The sequence below is a fragment of the Pteronotus mesoamericanus genome, unplaced genomic scaffold, assembly GCF_021234165.1.
Source record: "Pteronotus mesoamericanus isolate MK-2021 breed Mesoamerican mustached bat unplaced genomic scaffold, CSHL_Meso_final contig_90, whole genome shotgun sequence".
In the NCBI taxonomy this organism is placed as follows: domain Eukaryota; kingdom Metazoa; phylum Chordata; class Mammalia; order Chiroptera; family Mormoopidae; genus Pteronotus; species Pteronotus mesoamericanus.
This window is the reverse complement of record NW_026555277.1, coordinates 5,383,279-5,408,750: the sequence shown is the minus strand read 5'-3', so window position 1 is coordinate 5,408,750 and position 25,472 is coordinate 5,383,279. Positions and strand designations below refer to the sequence as shown.

Sequence of the window (25,472 nt, the reverse complement as noted above, 5' to 3'; positions counted from 1 at the left end):
TGCTGTCAAATTTCTTTAGATACAGTTTATATTAGCTTTTATTTTTAACTTGTTGATATGAAATAACTAATTTTTTAAGATGAGTTTTCTAACATTTATACTCTTCTTTTAAAAAATGTGTCCATGAGCCCTAGCTGGTGTGGCTCAGTGGACTGAGTGCTGGCCTGCGAACCAAAGGGTCGCAGGTTCGATTCCCGGTCAGGGCACGTGTCTGGGTTGTGGGCCAGGTCTCCAGTAGGGGATGCTCGAGAGGCCAACCTCACATTGGTGTTTCCCTCTCTAATTCCCTCCCTTCCCCTCTCTAAAAATAAATAAAAAGAAAAAAGTAAAACATGTGTACCTGACACTATTCCTGTGTATATTTGAAATTGGTCATGAAATGCCATGTGAAGGTTTATTTAGCAATGAACTCTGCCAGAGCACTGGAACGTGCTGCAAATCAGTTGAGTGGCGGCGGCGTGAACTCAGTATATGCCATTGCCCACCCTGCTGCCTGCGTATTCTGTAAAGCAGCTAAGGGCTGGCGACTTAGGATGTCCGTGTGGTAATAGCTGCAGTTAAATGGTATAACTTAGCCGTCGCTGAGTTATCCTTTGTCTATTTCAGCTACCATTCTTACGTCATTGGATTTGTTGTGCCAAATCAAAAGGAACTAACAGAACTAGCTCGAAAAAAAGGACTGACAGGGACATGGGAGGAGCTGTGTAACAGCTGTGAGATGGAAAATGAGGTACTCAAAGTGCTCTCTGAAGCTGCTATTTCAGGTGAGTGGCTCTACTCGGATCCTGAGATCTGAGATGGGAAGGGAGTACGTACGTGAATTTGTCCTGTTGTATTATAGGGCTCAGCTCACCCTGTCTCCCACTCAGAAACCAGTCGTATTTTCCTACCATTCGTAGAAGAACACACTTTCCAGTTCCCCTTCGAGCCCTGCTGTGGGACACACGGGTCATCGGAGTGCTGTCATCTCTGCAGCTTCCGCCTTCTGCATTGGCCCTTTTTCTATGTTTCTCAGCGGTTTCCAAGACCCTGCTCGGTGTTCTGATCACCCCGGCCTTCAGGTCGTCTGGGATTCTTTTCTCTACTTTCTGTGCTGTTAGTGTCCTGGGAGTTGGTTGTACTAGTATATCCTGTATCTGCTTTGTAGGTTTAGGGAGGGAGACGAGGAGGCTAGATTAATATGGTTGGTTTCATGAAAACCTTCTGAGTTGCCAGCATTAAGTAATGCAGGTATGAACTTTTATTCTCCTTGGATGTGTTATTCAAGTGTATGAAAAATGTAAATTGCATTTAACCCGATAGAATCAATGTTCTGACACCTTTATTTCAACAGTAATTATGTTTTGTTAGCATGTCAGCTTGCAGATAGTTTCCAGCAGGTTTAGGCAGCTTAAAACTTTGGACTGATGCTAAAATGAGTTAATAGATATTCATTAGAAACTAACATAATTTCCAAGTAAGAGAATACTGAAACAATAATTAAGCATAGTTTTAGATTTACATACTTTTTTGCTTATTTTTAATTTCATTTATATATTAACAGCTTTATTGACATGTATTCATATACCAAACAACTCACTTACTCTGTTCTGTTTAAAGTAAACACTCTGTAGTGTAGTCACAGACATGTACAGCCGTTGCCGTAGTCCCGTTTTAGAACATTGTCATCACTCCCGAAAGAAACCCCGTCTTCATTAGCTGCCACTTCCCATCATACCCCAAACCCCCGCCCTTGGCAGCCACTGATCTACTTTGTATCTATGGATTTGCCTATCGGGGAGATTTTGTATGAGGAGAATCATACAATATATGGTTTTATGTGACTCGTTTCTTTTACTTAGCATAATGTTCATCCATGTTCATTCATGTTGTTTTGTAGCATGTATTACTACTTCATTCCCTTTTATTGCCAGATAACGTTTCACCATGTGGATAGGTATATCACATTTTGTTTATCCATTCATCCATTGATAGACATTTGGGATGTTTCCACTTTCAGCTGTTGCTGAATAATGAATGCTGCTGTGAACATTCGTATACAAGTTTTTGTGTGGATATATTTACTTCTCTTGGGTAAATACCTAGGAGTGGAATTGAGCCTGGGTTAACTTTATAGTGGACCTTTTGAGGAACCACCAGACTATTTTCTAGAATATTTTTTTCCAAATTATTTTCTGAAATGGTAGCGCCGTTTTACATTCCCACTAGTGCTGTGCGAGGCGCACCTTTCCCTGCATCCTTGCCGACTTCTGCCATTGTCCATCCTTTTGCTCCTTGCCACCCTAGTGGGTATAAAGTGGCACCTCATTGTGGTTTTGATTTGTAGTTTTCTAGTGGCTAATGATACTGAGCATCTTTTCATATACTTGCCATTTTCTCTTCTTCATCTTTTTTTTTTTTTTTCTTTTTACAGTAGCATTTCTGAGGGATAGATTGCTTGGAAGTGAGATTCATGAGCAGTTGGTTGTGCATTTTGATGGGTACTCAAAAGACTCTCTGCTTAGAATTTCACTTTTACATTTTTCATGACTTTTTCATTTATGTTTTTTCCTGCACCACCTCAGCAAGTCTGGAAAAGTTTGAAATTCCAGTGAAAATTCGTTTGAGTCCCGAACCGTGGACCCCGGAAACTGGTCTGGTGACAGATGCCTTCAAGCTGAAACGCAAAGAGCTTAAAACACATTACCAGGCGGACATTGAGCGAATGTATGGAAGAAAATAATTATTCTCTTTCAGCGTCAGTTTGCTGCAGGGAGCTCGGATCAAATAGGAAAATACTTGAAATGCATGTCTCAAACTGTGAGGCAAACTCCATTCCTCATATTAAACCTAAACTGTTACTTCTCATGACATCGCCACTTTTACTGACAGGATGAGTAAAATACTAAGACAGCAAACTTGTGTCTGTCTCTTCTTTCATCCCCTCCTGCAATTCACTTCACTACCTAGGGCTGCACTTGGCAGCATGAGGACTTTTCTGAATCATACTGGGGAACAGTGATTTTAAAACCTCACGTTTTTAAACATGATTTGTATGTTCTGTATAATGTTCAGTTTGTAACTTTTTAAAGTTTGGATGTATAGAGGGATAAATAGGAAATATAAGAATTGGTTATTTGGGGGCCTTTTTTTACTCACAGTATTTAAAAATGTAAGGTTATGTATGATGTGAAATTATGTAAATTTCAAATGCTTATGAATCAAATCATTGTTGAACAAAAGCTTTGTTGCTGTGTAATTATTGTCTTGTATGCATTTGAGAGAAATAAATATACCCATACTTATGTTTTAAGAAATTGAGACTTTGTGAATATATGCCTGACAGTGTCTTCTTTTATACATTTATTTTTTATTAGGTAAAAATGAAGTTTGGTTGGTGCTGCATGGAACAAAGTAGCAGTAGAGGGTTATGATGTAATAGTAAAGAAGAAGACATAGCAGGTATAGCACCAGTGGATAATTAGTCTCTGGTAGCTTATCATCAAAATAGTCTTTTAGTTAGCTGTTGAAACCAGGAAAACATGCAAAAAGTTAGGGTAAAACTTAAGAAACAAATAGGAAGAAACAGATAGGAAGTTACTCTTTGTACATTGAGTTGTCTGTATTTATGACACATTAACTGTGGAAATGTATTCTATCCCACTCTCCTATTTTTCATCTACATGTTTAATCTATTTCTCTTCGAAGTTAGGATTTTTTTTGGATGGTTTGCATGTGTGTGTGTGGGTGTGTGTGGGTGTGGGGGGGTGTGTGTGTGTCTTATTGAAAAAGCACCTTCCCTTTCTATCCTAAACTTTCTACACCAGAAAATTAAATAACTTGGAATGCTTCAGATAATAGTACTGATTTACACAAGAACCTAATTTACTGAGATTAAGTTTTAATTCGTAGGTTTTCATGTCCATGTGCAACTTGTGATTATAAAAGCATTGCTTGTATGATATATAGTCTTTTCATGTGTGCTCCTTGTCTATTATTTGAGCATTAAGAATAATATTGTACCAATTAAGATGTGGTCAAATCAAGATTTTAAGAAAACATAGGTACCATGTTTTTAGGTCATATTGGTTATTTTCTTTAGTCTCACTTTAGGCATCAAAAGGCAAAAACAAAACTTGAGCAGGGATGTGTGCAGGGTAGTGGGAGAGGTGAGGACCTGGGCCCCGAGCTTCTGTTCACGTAACCAACACATCGTGTCGGGAGGTACTGCAGTGTGGTGTTTGGTTTGATTTTGAACTTAACTTGTATTATTTTATATTTGTGTTATGTTTTGAATGCTTTTCTCTTCACAGCTTATCATAAAGTTTGGAAAAACTGCCAAGAATTAAAAATAGGAAAGAAACTAAATGGAAACTATATCAGGATGTTGTGACCCAAAAATTGAAACAGGGCGAGTGGAATTTGTTTCTGATACTTTATCTTCAGAATAATTGCTGGCTTTCAGATGGTTTTTAAAAAGTTGTACTTAGAAAAAAAGGTTCATTTCTTCAAAGGAGAGATGTTGGTCCTTGTGACTTGAAATAGTGTCAGATGAATATGTAGCTTATCACCGATTCAGAATAAAAGTTGTTTCTTTTCAGAAACATCTAATGAAGCTGGTTTAATTTGTATCTAATTCTATTTTAATCATTTTTTTAATAATCCTTTTCAGTCCTAAAGTAGCAGCTGCCAGGTGTCAGATGTCCCAGCAGAATATGAAATTAAGTAGAATCCCTCCTCAAACAAATTACTTTCTAACCCAAGCCATCTTTAGTGACTTGAAAAACAGTATCTCTTAATATTACCCTTTCAGAAAGAAAAAGTTGGTTGATGGAAAAAAATTAAAAAAAAAACTCCCAACAACTATAATTATAAGAAATACTGCTTTAACCAGAAGGTACTTGAGAAAAACTGGGAATTTCAGAGTAAATTGCTATGGTCTTGTACGTGTCTGAATATAGGTTGTAGATCTTAATGTTTCCTAAGCACTGTTTTCTGGAAATGAGCTGAAGATTTCTTTAACCTGTCCTATGACAGTAAGTTCAGCAGTTTATAGCACAGATAGGTGGCTACCTTCACCTCTCCTTCCTGCATCTCCAGCCTCCGCTGCTATTTTTTTAGCTTAAACTATAAAAAAGTTTTTGCCAATAACAGAACAGAACTTTCTAAGTACTATGTTGTTTTTAAGTAATGGGTTTGATAATCCACAGTGTTCTCTAAAGTTTGCAATTTTTGCAGCAGTGTTTAAAAATTGATTAACTTGGCATAACCTTACTGTTAAAATTTACAGTATTTTGTAGTTTTTGAACAATTAGTCCCTGTGATACAACTTTAAAGCTTAAAACACTGATGTGTGAGTTCTTTTGTAAGGAAATTCTGTACACCTGTAATGTTTTAAAGGGGGATCCACTTTGAAACTGTCATACTGGGCCACTCTAAAATGTTTGTTACTCACTCTATACTTAGCAGTGGTTATTTACCGTGAGTTCCTTCTCAATGTTTTCTTGGTGATTGCTGTTTTCTGCCTGAAAAAGTGTAGAAGCTACATGGTGTAGACTATTTGTAATTTGACATGAAGTTTGAAGAATAAAGATATGCAAAAACAATCCTGATATTAAAACTCAATATTTTTTGTCCTTTAAAAAGAACTCCCTCCAAAAAAAATAAAAAAATTCAAACCTCAATTAGATATTCCTGAAATCCTTGTTGAAAAGGGAGTTTGGGGGAATTTTCTTTCTCAGCCTAGCAATCCACTTGAAGGGAAATTTTTTTATTCCAGAGAATTGTTACTAATCTTCATTTCTCAGCATTCTTAATGTGGCATATTTTGTGCCAACCTTTAATCCTTTATGGGAGAAAGAGTTCTATGTGATGTCTCAGAAACCAACTGTAACAAAATTTTAAGATCTAGCATCTTCAGCGTGTTTTTTCGTTTTTATCCTTACCTGAGATCATGCTTTTTGGTTTTAGAAAGGGGAAAGGAGGAGGAGAGAGAAACACCTGCCGGTTGCCTCTTTTATGCCCCCGGCTGGGGCCTGAACTAGCAACCTAGGCATGTGCCCTGACCCAGAATCGAGCCTGCGACCTTTGGTTTACAGGACGACCCTCCAACCAAGCCACACTGTCCAGGGCAGTGTGGTTTTACTTGTTATTGTGCCTCATTTCTCTAACTTCCTCAGCTTTTTTAAACGGTGGTAGCTATTTCGACTACACCAGGTACACGTATAACTTTAGGATGAGGCAGGTCTGTTTCGTCACGGACACCCAAGTTCCCATTGAGAGAAAATACAGCTGTCAGAAGAACACAGCTTTGAAAGATAACATCTTTTCATACAGCAAAGTTCCATATTTGTCATCAAAATAGGAATGAAAACCTGCCCAGCTTTATATGTTTTATTCATAAACACCTGGGGCGCCAATGCCCTTCCTCACCATTAGGGTTTGTCAACCCTTCTGGCCCTATTCTGGACCTTGTCTCCCCTCTCCCCACCCCCAAATACTCTGAAATCTGACAAACCAGGGGTGGGGGGCAGCGGGGGGCTGTTGCCAAAGGCCTGAAAGAGTAGAGAGGGGCTTTAACGGGAGGCCTGGGTGGGCGGGGGTCAGGCTGGCCTCAGAGGGGGGTGGGGGTGGGAAGGGTTCATGTACGAAGCGCCCAGCTCTGCCCGGGCAGTGTGCTGTCCCGAACACCTGCTTGTGGTGCTGAGAGCTGGGCCTCGGGACCCCTCAGCTGCCCAGCGTTGCTGGGGGGCCGGCGACCCTGGCCGGCTGGCTGGCCAGCCCAGGGCGCTCTGCTGGGTGCTTCGCCCGCCCTGCACAGGACCCTTCTGCTCAGCTTTGCTGCTGACACCAGCATCATCCGCCTCTCTGGGTTTGAAGAGTTCTGCCTCAGGAGGAAGCAGCCAGACTTCGGAGACTAGAAAGAGAAGTTTCCACAAATGTAAGGAAACTTTGTTGTTTTATAGCTATGGTCACAAGTAGCCACCAGAATCTATCTGCAGCCTTTTCAAGTGAGCAACAGCTCGTGTTATTTTGGAAAGCAAGATGTGTCAGGCTTAAAAAAATGTTTCTATGTTTTTTTTGCCCATTCAATCCACTTCTGGGAATCTAGGAAATAGCCAACCACTGTGGACTGAGATTTCTTGCAAAAGACCATTGTGAAGTTGTTTTTGGTAACCACCTGCTACTGGATACACCCTAAGTGCCCTAATTTGTAACCAGCTAAATGCCCCACTGGATTGGACTATGTAGGCAACAAATATGTTTCTACAACTGTTTATATCATGAGGATGATTTAATATTATGAGTTATTTGAGGGGAAATTGGGAATCAAAATTGAGTAGGCACTTCAGGTCATAAAATGTGTGTGTGCATGTAGTTTGCAGAGAAAAGCCTGGAAGGAAACATGCCAACATGATGGTTATGGAATTGGGGCTGACTTTTTTTTCTGTTCATGCTTTTCTAAATAATTTTAATAATGGCCTCACTACTATCATAAAAAGCCCAAACTTAGGAGGATAAATTGTTTAAAGCTTTTTAAAAATTTTCTTAACCCTTGCCAAAGTCAGTAACTTCTTAAGAAACAATTATCTTCAAATTGTCTCATGTTTTGGTAAAGGAAGACCCAGAAAACCTTTCATTCTCTAATCACATTGTATCATAGTGGCTTCCTAGGGCTGCCTAACATGACGCCACAAATCGGGCGATGTAAAACAACAGAAATCTATTCTCTCAGTCCTGGGGGCCAAAATTGCGAAGTCCCGCGCAGCACGGCCGCGTTCCTCTGAAACCTGCAGCGGAACCTGCCTTGCCTCTTCAGTTCAGTGGTTTGGCAGGATTTTTCACTTTCTTGGTGTGTAGACCTATCATTCCACCCTCTGTCCTCACATGGCTTTCTCACTATGTCTTCACATCATCTTCCCTCCCTGCGGGCCTGTGCCGGGTTCCCTTTTTATAACAACATGGCCCTTCTGGATCAGGGACCACCCTAAAGGCCTCCTGTGAACCTGATGATCTACCTTGTCTCCAAATCAGGTCATGTTCTGAGGTGCTAGCAGTTAGGACTTCAGCATATCTTTGTTTTGGGGAGGGACACAATTCAACCCCAAACTGTACTTGGATATTTTGGAGGCATTTTTTGCTATGTCAGTATACATACGTCGATCTGATTAATAAAATGACCTTAATGGCTACGTAGTATTCCATAGCATGGGTGTATTACCATGTATTTAATCATTCTTTAATTGATGGGCATTTAGGTTATTCCAATTTTTGCTGCTCAAATCCGTGTGACGACAAACAGCCCTTGCTAGCATTTTTGTGCGTAAGTCGAAACTTGAGTATCTATAGGACATTTCCTTAACAGCAGCCTGGCTAGATCCCACCTTAAAAAATTTTCAAGCTATCCAATTGGTATTTTGTTTTGCATGTATATGTCTTGGCTCCTTGGATAAATGTAAATTCCTGAGATGTGGGTGCTTTGGTGATTCTTCACATCCCCCAAGTTTAGTGCAGTAGGTCTTTTAAGAGATTGTTTGCTATAGTACCATTTTCATCGGTCATCAATCAGTTCATCCTTTAATCCAAACCCCAATGCAGGGCACTAGGGGGAAGACGGTGTGCCATGTGACCCAGACAGGCCCCAACCCGGGGGCTTCTGTGGATCGTGTGTCAGGTTAGGGTTTTTTTAATTTTTGTTTTTCTTCTTTTTGGTCATGTATTTCCCCAGCTACCCCCATCCTCCCTCCTTTCCTTTTCTTTCTGATTATGAATAATGATTTCATACGCCTGTGAATCATTTGTGGAGTTGTTCTGTTCTACCCTTTCCTAGGCATATGCAAATATGAATAAAATAAAAACTGAATACAGTACTATCCATCCAACAGAGGCTTCTGCAGCCATTTGCCGCAGAACCTGGAGACAGCCGGGCCTTTGTGGATCTTTGTGTTTCCCCTTCTCCTCAGGATTTACAGAAAGTGGCAGGGACAGGGGGCAAAATTGATGCTGTCCGCCACCGTCTGCCACCCACCCGTCTTGGGTGACGCACCAGCCCCGCGATGCTGCCCACCATGCACGCTGCCGCTCACGGCTCCGTCTTCCCACAGTGGCACGGGCATGGCCTTCCTCACGTAGCATCGTGACAGCCTGGCGTGGCAGAGAGGAGGTACAAGCTCACCGCAGCCAGAGGCCCACCGTCACTTGTCACCTACATGTGCTTCATGTTGAGGCTGATTTTGGGTCGTGGAAAAGACGGTTTTTGCCTTGCCGTATTGGTAACAAGAACTGTCTTTTGAATTTTGTGACCGGTCTCTCCCTTTATTTCCTCTAAGTCCTAACTGCTTTTTCTTTTGCTTCAAAGATGCAGAAAAACGACCGCAGTTTGATTGGAAAACCCTCCTGCTCTGTAAGACACAATTCTGACACTTGCGGTTTATGGAAGAATAATAATTCCAATAGTTAACAGAATTTTCCAAGTAATTGGTGCCCGGTACCTCCGTTAATCCCCATGTCAGTGTGCGTATTCACCCCGCTTTACAGACGAGGAAACTGAGGCCTGCAGAGGTTAAGTAGGTGCGTGAGGGAGGTGGGAGGAGCCAGGGTGGCGGAAGCACAGGGCAGTCTAAGTGGTGGGCCAGGGTGTCCTCGGCTCCAGGCCTGTCGGAGCCGCCCTGCAGGTCCTGGCCTGTGGTCTGGCTGCGAGATCGCCAAAGCTCTCCTCCCCGCCGCGCGCACGGCCTGGCTGGCCCGAGCTGCTCCCGCACGCTGACGCTCGCTGCGGCCTCGCTTCCCCGGGCCTGCCCTGGCGTCCTGCCGGCCTGGCCACCCGCCCCGAGCAGTCAGTGCAACACCGCTCTGCTGAGGTGTGCCCAGCACGGTGCCAGCCGCTTTAAATACGACCAGGGATGAAGGGACACACTGACTGTGTACAAGCAGGGTGATGGTTACACTCTAGAACAGACCTTTGTTAACTTTGGCTTAGGGTAGGCAACGTGGTTAGTGATCCGGCCCCTGGCACGTGAGCCATGGTGGCAATTTCTATTTTGGTTTGCATATGACAATGACTCCACATTTTCCATTTGAATTTTCCATCTGATGGTTTCCCTTCTTGTAAACAGCTTTACTGAGGTATAATTTATATACCATAGAATTGCCCTCTGTTAAGTGTGTCATTCAATGATATTTAATAAACTTACAGAGTTGGCCAACCATCACTGCAATCCAGTTTTAGAACATTTTCCTGGCCTCCGAAAGTTGCCTCCAGCCCGTCTGCAGTCGCGCTGGGGGCTCCTTTGGCCCCCTCCTGCCCCCTGCCCTGGGCTGTTTCATGCTTTCTCAGGGAGCGGGCGGGGCAGCATTGGCACCAGGGGCTCCCTGGGTCTTCCTTCCTCCTCGCCAGCTCCTGCTCTGCTGTCCGGGTACCAGCGCTAACGGCACGGCTGCTGCTCCTCTGCACCTGGTGGCTTTCAACGCTGGCTCCTCCAGGGGACCCCGGATACCTGCAGTCTCTCTCCTGGAGACTTCTCCCAGAGCCGCCTAGTTGGGACTCTGATGGGGACAAGGACACCCTCTTTAGCCCCAGCAGGGTTCCCCTCAGGCTTTCTGTGGGGCCTCTTCACCTCGATAGAGAGATTGCGGGGAGGAACAGGGAGCGGGCATGTCCTTAGTTTCCACCGGCAGCTTCTCAGCGCCCCAGGTTAACCCAGGCCGCCATCCCCACCACTGAGCCCCCATCTGCTTGGAGAGCCGGTGGTGGTGGGGCTGCGTCCATGGATTCTCCTAACTCACGAGGCTGTGCTGTTATCTTCCCAAGACCCTCTTCAGGTGTCGGTGACACTGGAGTAGCCAGTCCTGCTGCTGAGCGGAGATGCTGATGAGATGTAAGGATGAGGTCTCCCACCTCACCTCAGGGGACAGGCGGTCTGGCGACAGCATGCCATCCTCCTACGCTTCTACATTCTTCCTCCCTGTCCCACTTTATTTTTTTAAATTTTTAAATTTTTTACTTTTTAGGTTTTATTTATTTTTAGAGCAAGGAGAAGGGAGGGAGAAAGAGAAACATCAATGTGTGGTTGCCTCTTGTGTGCCCCCTACTGGGGACTTGGCTGGCGAGCCAAGCATGTGCCCTGACTGGGAGTCGAACCCGGAAGCCCTTTGGTTCACAGGCTGGTGCTCGATCCACTGAGCCACCCCAGCCAGGACTCTGTCTCACTTTATGTCTCTGCTTGTTTGCAAACAATGAACTGTAGTGTGGACTGAGATCCTCCCACCAGGAACTGGGCCCCTGGAACCAAGCTGTGTAGAACACAGTCCCTGCTGTCCCCGAGCGCTTTGTCCACAGGGAGCCTTCCCCTTTTGTTTGGGCACTTGGCATACCGGTGTTACATGTCTGTGTACAATCCTAAGGGTGAGGAAACTGAGGCTCAGAGACGTTAAGGAAACTGGATGCAGTTACACAGCATGCGCATAGGTCTAACCCCAGGCTGGGCAGTATCAAGGTGCAAGGAAGAAGCCTGGTATCCAACACCAGGGAAATAGTCAGGTTTCACTGATGGTATAGTCCTGTGCGGGGCTCTCCTGCAGCCACACAGAGACCCTCCCTTCCTTCCTTCCTTCCTTCCTTCCTTCCTTCCTTCCTTCCTTCCTTCCTTCCCTCCCTCCCTCCTTCCCTTCCTCCCTCCTTTCTTTCTTTCTTTCCTTTCTTTCTCCTCTGTCTCCTCCCTCCCTCCCCTCCTTCCTCCATTCATCTCTCTCTCTCGCCCCACCCCCACCCACCCGTACATTCATCTCTCCATCTCTGATTGGCATTTTCTTGGAGCATTTGAATCAATCCTGTGCACTTGCATTCTTGACCCAGCGTCTGCTTCTGGGGACCTAGCCCAGGACCTGATCTCCACTGCCACCTCTTAGTCACTTATCCCCTCTTCAGCCCATGGCCGTCTGGCTCTGGCCGCCTCACTCCGGTGAAGCCACGGCTACACCACGGTCCTGCTGACACGATGCTGCTAATGCAACAGCACACAGACTGGTCTTCGTCTTCCTTGACTTCTCGGTGTTACCTGATGCTATGGACTCGTCTTGAAGCACAGCTCTTCTCTGGCACCATTCCCCTGGCTTTCCCCTTACACGTCTAGATCTTTCTTTGGCTCCCCCGGTGCAGGGGGGTGGGGTGGGGAGGGGCAAATGCGTATCCTCCTCTAGTCAAGCCACTAAAACAGAGCGCCCTTCTCTCCCCGGGTGATCTCCCCAAGCCGAAGGCTCCAGTCCCACAACACGCTGGTAGCCCACACGCCGCCGCCTTCAGCTTTGTCTTCTCTGAGTGTTCATCCAGTGTCTCTTTGCTGAACATCTTTACTGGAATGTCTCAGAAGCCCCTGTAAACTACACCCACAATAACTCTGCCCATAAAAGCAGGCTTGGTCCTCCTTCAGCGTGCTCTGTCTTAGTGACCGCGGCCACGTGCGCACCTGGCCGTGACCTGGGTGCCATCCTGGACTCCCCCGCCCCCCGCCCTCATTCCCAGTGGCCGACCGGGCTCCGACTCCCGTGCATCGTGCCATCGACCCCTCGCACATAGGGTCCGCTCTTCTCCATCGCCACCACGACGACAGTCCACCCTGTCACCAACCCCCACCTGGCCCGTGAAGACAGCCCCCGCTCAGCGTTCGTTTTTCACACTCCTGTCATTTTTCCCACACCGCTACCAGACGGATTTTTTCCAGAACACAAATCTAATCATGCCTTAAAAAGCCTTCCTGACATATAATTCACATACTATACAATTTACCCATTTAAAGTGTAAAATTCATGCTTTTAAATATATTCACAGAGTTGGGCAAACTGCCTCACAATCTAATTTTAGGAATATTTCCAACACCTCCCCCCTCCCCAGAGAAACCCCATACCCATGAGCAGTCACCTCTCATTACTCCGTTTTCCTAGCCCTAGGCAGCCACTAATCTACCTTCTGTCTCTCTGAATTTGCCTATTCTGGACATTTTCTATAAATATAACCACACAGTATGTGGTCTTTTGGGACTAGCTCCTTCTACTTAGCTTTCTATTTTCAGGAGTCATTCATTTTGTAGCCTATATCAGTACTTCATTTGCTTTTGGGGGACCGAATAATATTCCATTGCATGGATATGCCTTTTTGTTAATCCATTTAACACTCGATGAACATTGGGGCTGTTTCCACTTTTTGACTATTATGAAGGATGCTGCTATGGCTATTTGTGTATGTGTGTTTGTGTGGACATATGTTTCCATTTCGCTTGGATATATACCCAGGAATGAAACAGGATCACACAGCTAATCATACTCCTTTCACAAATTTCTCCGTGACTTTCTGTGGCTGTTGGATGAATGTGGTCCCCTTTCCTTGGTGTCCCCGCCCTCACCTGGCTTGTTAGTCTCTCTCTGTGTTCTAGAACTTGGTCATAGTGGGATTTTTCTTTTCCTTTTTCTTTTTCTTTTTGGTCTCGTGCTTTCCCTCCGCTGTAGGTCTGGAAGCCCCTTTGGACCTCCATCCATTCCTCCTTCCCTCGGCCACCTTTACGCAGCTTCAGATCCCGGTGCAGGTGGCGTTTCCCCGACGAGATCGCGCTTCCCTGTCTGCGTTGTAATTGTGCCATGTGTTTATGGCTCCTTTGTGGCGCTTGTCACAGTCAATGTTTATTGTCTTTCTCTTCTAATGGTTCCCTAATTGCGGCCGTGTCGTTTTTGTCCCATTTTTGTCTCTCAGCATCCACACAGCCCCTGGCTCGTGTTAGTTGAATGAATGGTTGGTTACACCACTGAAAGTACAGTCACCTGCCCCCTTCAGCTGCGCCAGGGGAACGTTTAAACCACACCAATACCGGATTATTCAGTTGGGGGCACTGACCTCTTTTCTCTTAGGTTGCTCCCAAAATGACAGCATCCAATACAGCAAAAGCCATCTGGTGTGAACGAATCAAAATTGTACCTATGTTTTTTTTTGTCAGATTGACAAAAAGTATATTTTTTGGTGTGCTGCAGAATGTTGGTAATTAGTTTATATGTGCCATGAGATGAAAGGGCTAGAAAATGGCCGGTGTGTTTGACTGAGGGTTTTCTGGTCTTTATGTTGTGAGAATAATATAAATCAGCTCAATGATTGTCAGCACTGTTCCAGCTCAATATGACATAAATATTAGCCGTGAAAGGGTGTAGTTTCAAAGACCACGCCGGCAGCCACGTGGAACCTTGCTGGTGGGAGGGAGGTGACTTCTCAACAGCCAATGAACCCAAGAGCCTTTTTGGAAAAAGAACGCACCAGGGTTGAGAGTGTTGTTTTCCATGGAGCCAGGAACCCCCCCAAACTATCATCCAACTAACTTTCTCTAGGGTGACAAGATGTGCATCTCCCAGGGTAGAGCACATGGCCTGGCGTTGAGGCACATGCATCCTCCCCGGCTTCCTGTCTGACGCCCACTTTGGCTTCCCTGGGACCTCACCTTGTTGGATCAGAACATGGGCTGGACCCCTCGGCCCCTTCCCGGTCGGCCGTTTGATTGTTCTCAGGGGAGCTCTCTGATGGTTCCACTGGGGAGCAGGCTGGGGCGGGGGGCGAGGTCCGCACCGGTGAGCAGGGTGAGGGCAGTGGCCGGGGCAGCTGTTTCCTGCCCTCACCTGTTTCCTGCCCGCACCTGTATCTCGCTCCCTCCGTTGTTCCCGCGGAGCCTGTGTTCTGGGCCTCGCGGGCCTGGCCGAGCAGACGGGCTTTCCTCCTGGGACGCGTCCCCTTCCACGCAGACTGCAGGCTGTGATTCCCTCTGAGCCTCCTTTTGATGTGCCTTCATCCACCCTCCCTCTTCCAGGCAGCTGTTGAATTTTCACCAGAATTCCCCTTTTCTTTTCTTTGCTATTGTGGGTTTACGTCCTTTAAGGTTTTCTTGCTGTCATTTTAACAGACCTCCGAAGGGGAAGGAGTTAAACACACATGTTCCCCCTTCCATGAGGGCTGGAATTCCTGCTTCCTATACTACTTATTTAATAAACAATTCAAATCAGGATAGGTTTCTGCTTATGGAATTAGATTTTAAGAAAACCCACAACTAATTTGTAATCTAGAATGGGGAAGGAATCACTTTTTATTCTTTGTTTCTGGCAGCCTAGCCCATTACTTTTTATGTGGCAGGTGCTCAGGTAAAGTCTGTCAATGGCATTGGCTTTAACATTTAAGCTTCACTACTTTTGTTCTCATTTCACATTTTTATCTTTTCACAACGTTCAATTTCTCATAGTGCGGACTCAGCATCAGGAGAGCCATTGAGATCTCCATTGTATGGCCTTTTATATTTTCAGTCTTGACCATGCACTTCCGCAGGATTGCAAAGAGATGAGGAAATATGGCAAGTGCCCTGTGTGGACAGGTTTATACTCTATAACTTGTCATCAAAGTTATAGTTCCCTTGGCTTACTTTTGTTCAGTAAAAGCATAACTCGGGTGTTTTACAAACCCTTGCTTTTTTGGCTCACTAAGAAGAGTAGGTTATTTCCTCTTGTAAGTTCCAGGGGTCCCCAGGTGAGGGCCGCTTCCCTCCCCGCACCCCCAGGTGGTGAGCATGTGGACGTGCGTACCTCCATGTGCGACCCCTGCCCCTGTATTCCCTGAACAGTTTCCTCCTCAAAAGAAAACTGACTTAGTGATTTCATTTCATCCAAATAAAAACCATCATGTGGGGCTGCGTGACTTAGTCCTCAAATCCCATAGGTCACATTTTTGGCAAATAGCTGTGTCCTGTAACTGTCATTCCCATGATGTCCAGCTCACTCATCATCCGATGCATGACATTTTCCTGGTCTTGGAATGTTCCATCTTAATTAAATTTGGAGGAAAAAGTCTCCAGATTGTAGATGGAAAAAGCCCCCCAAACCTAAACCCTACCTCATGGAGCCTTTTCTCATTAAGCTATACAAGAAGGGGAATTGCCTGCCCTGTGGGGTTCTCCTGGGGAGAAAGCTGGTCCAGGGCGGAACCCGCTCAGGACAGGGCTGGAAGATCCCTTTCTGCTTTGCATTTTGTACTTGGGAAAATTCATCATCATGTTTTTCCTTTTTGTGCTTTAGTAACTAAAACTACCCCAATTAATTCACAATACCTATTAGCACACTTTTTTGCATGTAGGAAGATTTAACGAAACCACGATTCAACACACTTGGAATTAGACAATATAATAGGAAGACGTAACTCTGAATAACTTAGCACTGTTTTCTATCAATGGCTATCTATTATTCCGGTAAACTATATCGAAGTCTATCCAGAAAGTATCCAGCCAGGTAAAATGATATATTGAGACATTTACTGAAGAAGATACAAGATACAAGATACATTGTACATGGGACAACGATGCCTCAGGCCCCTTCAAAGCAGGCGCCCTGGGGCCTCACACTGTTCTCCCATCGCCGTCAGCTGTCCCGTCATGTTTTCCTGGATCTTATCGACGGTCTGAAATCTCATCCTTTTCAAAGGCGATTTCAGTTTTGGGAAAAGCCAGAAGTCGCAGGGAGCAAAATCTAGGCTTTAAGGGGGCTGAGTCACCTGGGTGATTTGATGTTTCACCAAGAAACTCTGCAGGAGACGTGATGCATGAGTAGGGGCATTTTCACGATGAGGCTGCCAGTCACCAGTTGCCCACAGCTGTGGCCTCCTGAATCATCCCAATGGTTCCCGTGGAGGGATGTTCAAGCTTGATGCAAAATTTAACGCAGGTTCATTGCTGTACTTGCTCTGCTGTTTTGAATGCAACGGCCACACAGCGCGCATGCTCAGTCCACTGCGTCTATGGCCCCCACTGACTAGTACAGTGAAGTCATCATTGTTCACAGATGAGTGTTCCAGTCCATGCTCTTTGGCTGTCTGGTCACATTACATTGATGTCATGCAAACCGTTTTCATTATAATAACAAAGGTTGGATTTTTCCCTGACAGATTTTTTATATACAGTTAATATAAAAGTTACCATTTTAACCATTTTTAAGCGTACAACTCAGTAGGACTCTGCACATTTACAATGTTGTACAACCATTACCATGATCCATTTATAAAACATTTTCATCTTCCCAAACTGAATCCCTACCCATTAACACTAGCTCCTCATTTCCCTCTCCCCAGCTCCTAACAATCTCTGTTCTATTTTTTTGTGTCTGTAAATTGAATTTATTTTCTGTACCTCCTGTAAGTGGAATCATACAGCATTTGTCCTTTTGTTTCAGCCTTATTTCACTGAGCATAATGCTTTCAAGGATCATACATTTTGTAGCACGTGTCCAAATTTCATTTCTTTTTAAGGCTTAATCCATTGTATATATGTACCACATGTTTATTCATTCATCTGTTGATGGATATTTGGGTTCCTCCTGCCTTAGGGTTAAGGTGAATAATGCTGCTTTGAACATTGGTGTACAAATTTCTTTTTCAGTTCCCATTGTTACTTCTTTTGGGTATATACCCAGAAGCGGTAATCCTATGCTTAACTTTCTGAGGAACCACCAAAATATTTTTCATTGCATGATTCCACAGATAAGAGAATGAGGCTCCAGAGAGGTTAAGCTACTAGTTCAAGGCCACATAGCTGGCCTTTAAAGAGAGTTATTAAATTTAGAGAAATAAGTATGTAATATGCCTACTTAGTGCTCTCCATAAATAGACTCTCAAGAAATGTTTATTTTCTTCCCTTCTGCTTCTGATAATAATTCAGATATACTGGCCTAAAGTTTAAATTTAGTTAAGACTCTACACTCTTTCATTTTCTTTATAGATATAACAAAAACAAACAGTTCAAGTATTTGCTAAAGTGATACAAGAAACGTCATATCTCAAAAGTGCAAACTCCTTTCAAACAATTCGTGTGCTGATTACAAGTTCTGGATGTCTGCAATCTTTTGCCAGACATACTTTGGTGGTTGTGGGTAATATTGTTTGGGGTTCTCGAGAGTAATAAGATTGCTTTATAAATTATTTTAATGTAAAATTTTCACAGACGATTGATCTGTCCCTATTTTCCAATCCCAAACACACAGGCACAGTCACAGCATGACCTGTGGCTGAACAGGCTGAACGGGAGGGACCCTGGAAGGGGTGTGAAGTTGAAATTGGAAGCCCTGCTGGTCTATCTTTGTCACAGGCCCTGCCCTGTGTTGCCCGCCTTCAGACCCCGTCCCCCCAGGTGACAAGCCGCCTTTCTTTTTTGCCCTCACTCTTTGCCACTGGCCTGTAGGTCAGCTATGGGCCATTTAGGTTGGTAGGACTGGAAATCAAGCTGTTACCTCTCCCAGGAGCATTGAAGTATAAAATCTAGTACTGATAGTGGAATAAAAGGCAGAGTACAGAATTGAGTTTTGGGAACAGCTTCCCATGATGCACATCTTGTAGGACAGCCACGTCCCATGACTGAATGAAGCTCTTAAGTGAGGCACAACTTGAGGGAAGTCAGAGCCTCAAGCCCCAGTTCTCTCCTTGTTGGGCCAGGAGGAAATTATTTTTTCCTGAAAAAGAGTGAGAGGCACCACGCTAGCATATTCGTAGTCAAGGAAAATTCAGGAAGTCAAGGACTGGGGAGGAGAGGAGAACTGGCCTTGCTTTTGCGGTGGCCAGGAGAGACAGACAAACATTGCCCACATCTGCGGGGGCACAGGAAGGCGGCTTTCAGTAAGTGTAGTTCCCGAGATGTCCACGAGATGGTGCAGGAGCTCCACTCACACCTGTCCCCCGAGGACGCCTGCCGCTTCTGCCCCTCCTCTGGTGGACCTGGTTAAGGCAGCGCTACGAAGCCTTCACCGTGGCGAAGACACCTTGTGACATCTTACGCATTCAGATTGAGTATTCAATTAAAAAGGGCTTGAGTTCCTATTAATTAAAAGCAATTACCGATGTGAACAAAAGCTCCCTGTACAGTGAGTGTCTACACAAGAACTCAGTGTCAGACAGAGAGAAGAAAAAGGAGACAAGATCAGGACGCTGTGTGAGAGATGCGAAGCGTCTCCTGTTCCTAATGGATCTTGCAGCCCAGCTGGGGCTGCCGGCGTCCACCACAGTGGGCATTCGCGACAGACAGCGTACCTCCTGGGGGCCAGGCAGACAGCAGTGAAAACAGCTCCCAGTCTCGAGAGAGCTGGCATCCTGTCGAGATGATTTAGAGAACAAATTAGATAAGAATCTAATGCAGTATGAAAAAAAATATGGAAAAATATATTATAACCGACAAATGGAGGGGCAGGGCTCCCATTTAAAATAGTGTGGCCACGGAAGGCCTTTCTGGAAAGACAGCATTTCAGTGAGACCTGAAGGACTGCAGGGGGCATGCCATGAGGATTCCGGGGAAAGACGATGCCAGGCAGAGAGCGCAGCAGAGGCCCAAGTCCTGGGGCGGGGACGTGTCGGGCAGACTCAAGGGGGGGTAAGGGGGCCGGTGAGGGTGCAAGTCAGTGGGGCGTGGTCGGGAGAACAGGGAATTTTGAAGCAGCTGGTCATATAAAATGCTGTAAGATGTCGTAAGAACTTTGGTATTTATTTTAATGAGAGCACCGAATCTTAACCACTAGACCATCTGGGAGACGTAGGGCTTTTACTTTGGAATGCTAGGAGCCACTGAGGATTCTGAAGAGAGAAGAGACATGCTGACTCACATTTTATTTTATTTTATTTTATTTTATTTTATTTTATTTTATTTTATTTTATTTTATTTTATTTTATTTTATTTTATTTTATTTTAAAATTACATTGATTGGGGTGACATTGGTTAACAAAATTATATAGGTTTCACGTGTACAATTCTACGGTACATCATCTGTATACGGCACTGTGTACCTACCATATTATTCTTCTGTCACCATATTACCCCCTTTACCCTTTACTACTCCCAGCCCCCTAGCCACTAGGGAAAACAGTATGGAGGGTCTTCAAAAAATTAGGAATAAATTTAACACATGACCCAGCATCGTCTCTCCTAGGTATCTACCTGAAAAACTTGAAAACATATATTCACACCCCTATAATATATGCACCCCTATGTTAATTGCAGCATTAGTTATAGTGCCCAAGACATGCAGCCACCAAAGTGTCCTTCGGTAGCCAAAGAACAGACATGCATGACCCATGGGCATGGATGACAGCTTAGGGACTGCTTGAGGGAGTGGAGGGGGCTGGGTAGAGGAGGCAAAAGGGAAAAAATTGGGGCAACTATAATAGCATAAACAATAAAATGTAATTTAAATAAAAATAAATAAAAAAAGATGTAGTACACAACAGAGTACTACTCAGCCATACAAAAAGATGAAATACTGCCATTTGCAACAACATGGATGGATCTTGAGAGCATCATGCTAAGTGAAATAAGTCAGCCAGAAACAAATTAAGAACCACGTGATTTCGCTCCTATCAAAACGGAAAGTGACAAATGGACAAACAAAGAAAACCACAAAGAAAAACTCATAGACACAGGCCACAGGGGGGTGACTTACATTTTAAAAGGATCACCCGGGCTCCGTTGTTGTGATGGGAAGAGAGGTAAAGTAAAGCAGGGAGACCAGTCAGGGACAATTGCCATGTTTTGGGGGAAGTGATGATGTGGCATGGGCCAGCCAGACCACAGAGGAAATAGAAGTGGTCAATTTTGGATAGGTTTTGAGTCAGTATTTTGACAGCAGGTTGAATGAGTTAGAGAGAAAGATGTCAGGGATGACTGCCAAGTCAGTTCCTAGAGCACCTGGGCGGATGGAACCGCCATTGACCAAGATGGAGTGAGGGAGCAGGTTTCTTGGGGAAAGACCAGGAGCTTGGTTTTGGATATGCTGAGTATGAGAAGCCCTGGAGACATCCAAAGGGAGATGTCTAACATCTATGAACCTGAAATTTAGGAGAGGGGTCTGGGCTGAAATCTAAATTCAGGGAAAGTGGGTCTGTAGGTATTTAAAGTCATAGACTGGAGTGAGAATGGGTAGAGAGAGGAAGTCCAAGACTAAACCTGGGCACACTCCAATGTTTAGAAGTTGGGGAGATGGGGGGCAGCAGAGGTGACAAGAGATTGGACCAGTGAGGTTGGAAGAAACTCAGAGAGGTGGTATCTTGGAGGCCAAGGAGGAGCGAGAGATGAGCTGTTTCACTGGCTGCCAATGAGCCAGCACACAAATCACTCTCAAGCAGGATCTCTCAACCTTAGTGCTGCAGGTGTTTGGGCCTGATTATCCCTTGTTGTGGGGACTGTCCTGTGCAGTGTAGGATGCTTCATAGCACCCCTGGCCTCTACCCACTAAGATGCCAGTAACACCGCTCTCCCCGTGTAACAACCCAAAGTGTCTCCAGACATGGCCTCAACCCCCTGATGCACGAAATCACCCCACTGAGAACTACTGCTTGCACTTGAGGTCTGAAGAGCTGACATTCAAGGGAAGGAAGATCTCTTCTACCTGCGGGGAGAGGATGCAGCTGGAGAAGGTGACACATTTGAAGTTGACTTTACAAACTCAAGTCACATTGGAGAGGGAATGCAAGAGGGGAGACTGTTGAGGAAGAGGAACCAGGGCAGAGTGGATGGAGGCATCTTAGCCAGCAAAGGATTCCTGGCGCTTGATGCGTGTCTCTGCGTGGAGACTGACATCGCCTTTTGGAGCCATGGAAACAGTCATCTTCCTCCTCACTTGCGTTAGGCACAGACAATTTCACAGGGTTTCCATGACATTTTTCTTCCCCATAAATGAAGACAGGAGGTGAAAGGATTTTTTTCTCTCTGAAATATGATTTATGGTGGTTTAGGCATGACACTACAATGTTATACTATTTAAAAACTGACTAAAACCAAGAGAAACCCTATTCTCTCACCCTGCTCACCTCTCTTGCTTCCTCACTCCTGGCATTTTTCCAAAATGATAAAGGAGAAACTTGTCTTTCTTCCAGTTTCCAGATACAAGGTCGGATGATTCCCCTGCATTGGAATACAAGATTAATTTATTGCTTTGCTTAAATCTGACTCAAATTCTCTCCTCCCCTACAGTACACACATACACATGAAGTTAAAATGCAACACTTTTTTTTTTTTTTTAAAGCAGATACTCACTGCATGGGCTTATTAGGAATTTTACTGAATACCAATTGGAGTAATTATCTTTCTAGACATTTAGCCAATATGTTCAGAGGGTAAACTCATGTGTCATTTACAAGACTCTCAACAGAAAACATCTTCAGGGTGCGAAGAGGTAATTGGATTCCATTTTGTGAGAGGGGGAAGTTCAGATATGGCTCAAGGTAAAGGTCATTTTAAGTGGAAAGTTTTAGGACTTTGGAAGGAGAAAAGAAAACCCCTGGAAAAGCAGACTTATCCAGCCCTGGTTGGTGTGGCTCAGTGGATTGAGTGCTGGCCTGTGAACCAAAGGGTTGCTGGTTTGATCCCCAGTCATGGCACGTGCCTGGGTTGTGGGCCAGGTCCCTGGTAGGGTGCTCATGAGAGGCAACCACACATTGATGTTTCTCTTCCTCTCTTTCTCCCTCCCTTCCCTGTCTCTGAAAATAAATAAATTATTATTATTTTTTGAAAAGTAGACTTATCAAGTAGATTGGCTATTGACATCATGGTATCCTCTCGGACCTTGCTGGGCAAGCTTCCCAACGAGGTTACGAGGAGGACCATTAACGATGTTCAGGTGCAGACGCTATAAAGCTGGGCATGGAAATGGCTTATTCCAGGAGTTTCCAGCATTGGTTGCCCAGCACAGTCATTAGGGATGCTTAAAACAATGGGTCCCGCCCACTCCCACTCCTAGAGATTCTAGGTCAGTCCCTGCAGGAAAAGCTCATAGCATCTGCCATTTGCAAATGTGCCTCAGGTGATTCTGACCAGACCTGGACTTCACATTGGCATTTCAGAGACTATTTGCCCATTTTTAATAGAGATCAGGGATTTCTAGGTCTTAGACAGGAAAAGTTTTGGAACTTAGTGAACCTGACTTCTCTATTTCAAAAAAGTTAACAAATTGGTATGTTTAAATGAAGATAAGATCAGAACAAATCTATAGCTGAGAAAAATATTTTTTTGACTTTTTGTTTTAAAGAGACTTCTGTTGAGCACATTGCAAACTTTCCCCTTCCTTTTTTATTCTTTCACTTCGTCTTGGTCATGAACACTCCTGTTTGTGCTCTGGTTCAATAACCCTGATGTCCGGGTGAGACCAGACATTGAGACTCAGGTAACCAAAAACATATATATGTATATCTGTATATTTGTCTGGGAAAAGACAAGCCAAGGTTAATATAATGAGAATAGTTTGCATGACAGTGACGTAAACTGGCAGCCAAGGAGAGTAGACTGGAATGTGCGTATGTGAACAATGATGAGTTCACTGGACTAGTCAGTGGGGGCCATTGAGTGAGCATGTGTATTGTATGGTCCTTGCATTCAAAATGACTGAGCAAATAGAGCAATGAATCTGCATCAAATTTTGTGTTCAGCTTGAACATTCCTCCACGGAAACTATTCAGATGATTCAGAAGGCTTGCAGATACAGGCAACTAGTGATTGACAGCCTCATCATAACAACACACCAGCTCATGCAGAGTTTTTTTGTGAAATATCAAATCACCCAGGTGAGTCAGCTCCCTTACAGCCAAGATTTGGTGCCCTGTAACTTCTGGCTTCTCCCAAAACTGAAATCACCTTTGAAAGGGAAGAGATTTCAGACCATCGATGAGATTCAGGAAAATATGACAGGGTAGCTGATGGTGACTGGGAGAACTGCGTGAGGTCCCTGGGTGTCTACTTTGAAGGAGACTGAAGCATCATTGTCCTATGTACAATGTTTCTTGTACTTTGTATTGTCTTCAATAAATATCTCTATTTTTCATATCACCAGAGGGATACTTCCTGGACAGACTGTCATATCTCAGAGTGCATTTGTCATTCACCTGAAATGATGTGGCTTCATGCCTTTTCTCTTTCTTTTGAGATGAGTTAGCCTCAAAGAAATGCCCATCTCCCATATTGTCCTCTGCAGAGTATTCTTGGTAAACAAGGTTGAATAACTCCATTTATCAGCAATGGGAAAAGCCAAGAGTTTCCCAATGAATGGCCACTGCCTCTACATCCCCTTTTTATTAATAATTCTGCAAACTCTATTAAGTCCCACACAGCCCGCAAGTTATTTCTTGACTGGCTTGTGTCTGCTGTATTTATTTTTATGGTCACATCCAAGCACCAATCCAAGAGATCCCTCTCACCAGCAGTAGAAAGAGCAAGACTGATAAAGGACCACTCCTCAAAGATCTTGGTTTACTTTGGAATGATAAACATGCAATGATGTGCAATATTTAAGGAGTGTCTCATCTGTAGGAACTTAAAGATTCCTTGTGACGTCCTAATAGCCTTGATCAAAGAGTTGTCTTCTAAGCATGAAGGTAAAAATCTGCACACATGACTAGCTTGTTTGTGATTGTCCTCTATCAATGGGGCTCCCTTCTTTCCCTGGATGGAGTAATGATTGCAAAGTGTATCAAACTCTGTTAAGAAAGGTGGTTAAATCATAAGACATTTTCAGAGAGTGATAAAAATCATAATAGTGCTGTTAGCAGTTAACAGGAACTATGTGCATGAACAACAATGACTTCACTATATTAGTCAGTGGGGGCAGTAGATGCCATTGAGTTAGCATGCGTACTGTGTGGTTGTCCCATTCAAAATGACTGAGTGAGTACAGCAACACCTCATTAAGCCATATACATGTCTTATCGCATTAATTCTCAAAACAATCATTAGGTAGGTACCATCATTACTGCCATTTTACTGAGGAGTAAAACCCAGGCTCAGAGGGGTAAAGGGGCTTCGTTGAGGCTGATGAGAGGCAGAGCTTGCTTGAGGCTGGTGAGGACTGGTGAGGGAAAAGCCAGTTCTGCTTGACTCGACTCTAAGTTCATGTTCTTCAAACATCTTTGCTATGCTGCACTTTTGGAGCTTTTGAATGAGCTCTGTACAGTGAAGGCGTTGGGTCCACAGGCCAACTGGCCGAGACAGATTCCTTCACATGTTACCGAGAACACCCACCTGCGTGTGAAGACTGCTGACCTCAGCTTGCCTGCTGTCCGGTGGGTGCAGGGAGAAATCCGGAGGGTAAAATTCTTTATTCCCCTTGTTGCACTGCATTTTCCCATAAACCATAATAAAGGATCTACCAAAGAACAACAGGACCAATCTCTCTGTCTATCATCTAATCACCCCAGGACATGAAGTTAAAGATTCAATCCTGAATACACCAATATTACTAGTCATCACCTTGAAGGGTTTTAGCCCATTAGGTAACATTAAAAAAACCCAACATGTCCTGGATTCCCTAATTGGCAGCTAAAGAAGGGAGGAAAAGCTCCTGGGCTCTGCAGTGTCCTAATTGCCGATGGAGTCACGTTGACCTCAGAGGGCGCGCTTTGTATATTTTGAAAACCTCATACTGCCACCGGCAATTTCATGATCCCAGGAAACTTCTAAACATTTTAA

The 25,472-nt window shown here is 44.4% G+C and overlaps 2 protein-coding genes across 3 annotated transcripts in view; both read left to right on the top strand.

Moving 5' to 3' along the window:
* ACSL3 (acyl-CoA synthetase long chain family member 3) overlaps positions 1 to 3,549 on the top strand; it is a 57,044-nt gene extending 53,495 nt beyond the window's left edge. For both annotated transcript variants that reach the window (XM_054585613.1, XM_054585614.1), the window contains 2 exons: positions 607 to 764; positions 2,565 to 3,549. In XM_054585613.1, coding sequence (XP_054441588.1) covers positions 607 to 764; positions 2,565 to 2,722 — 316 coding nt within the window. In that variant the 3' untranslated portion in view covers positions 2,723 to 3,549. The remainder of the gene's footprint in view (positions 1 to 606; positions 765 to 2,564) is intronic.
* Positions 1 to 25,472, top strand: part of MOGAT1 (monoacylglycerol O-acyltransferase 1) — a 310,581-nt gene that overhangs the window by 183,307 nt on the left and 101,802 nt on the right. The gene's annotated exons all lie outside the window — the stretch shown is intronic.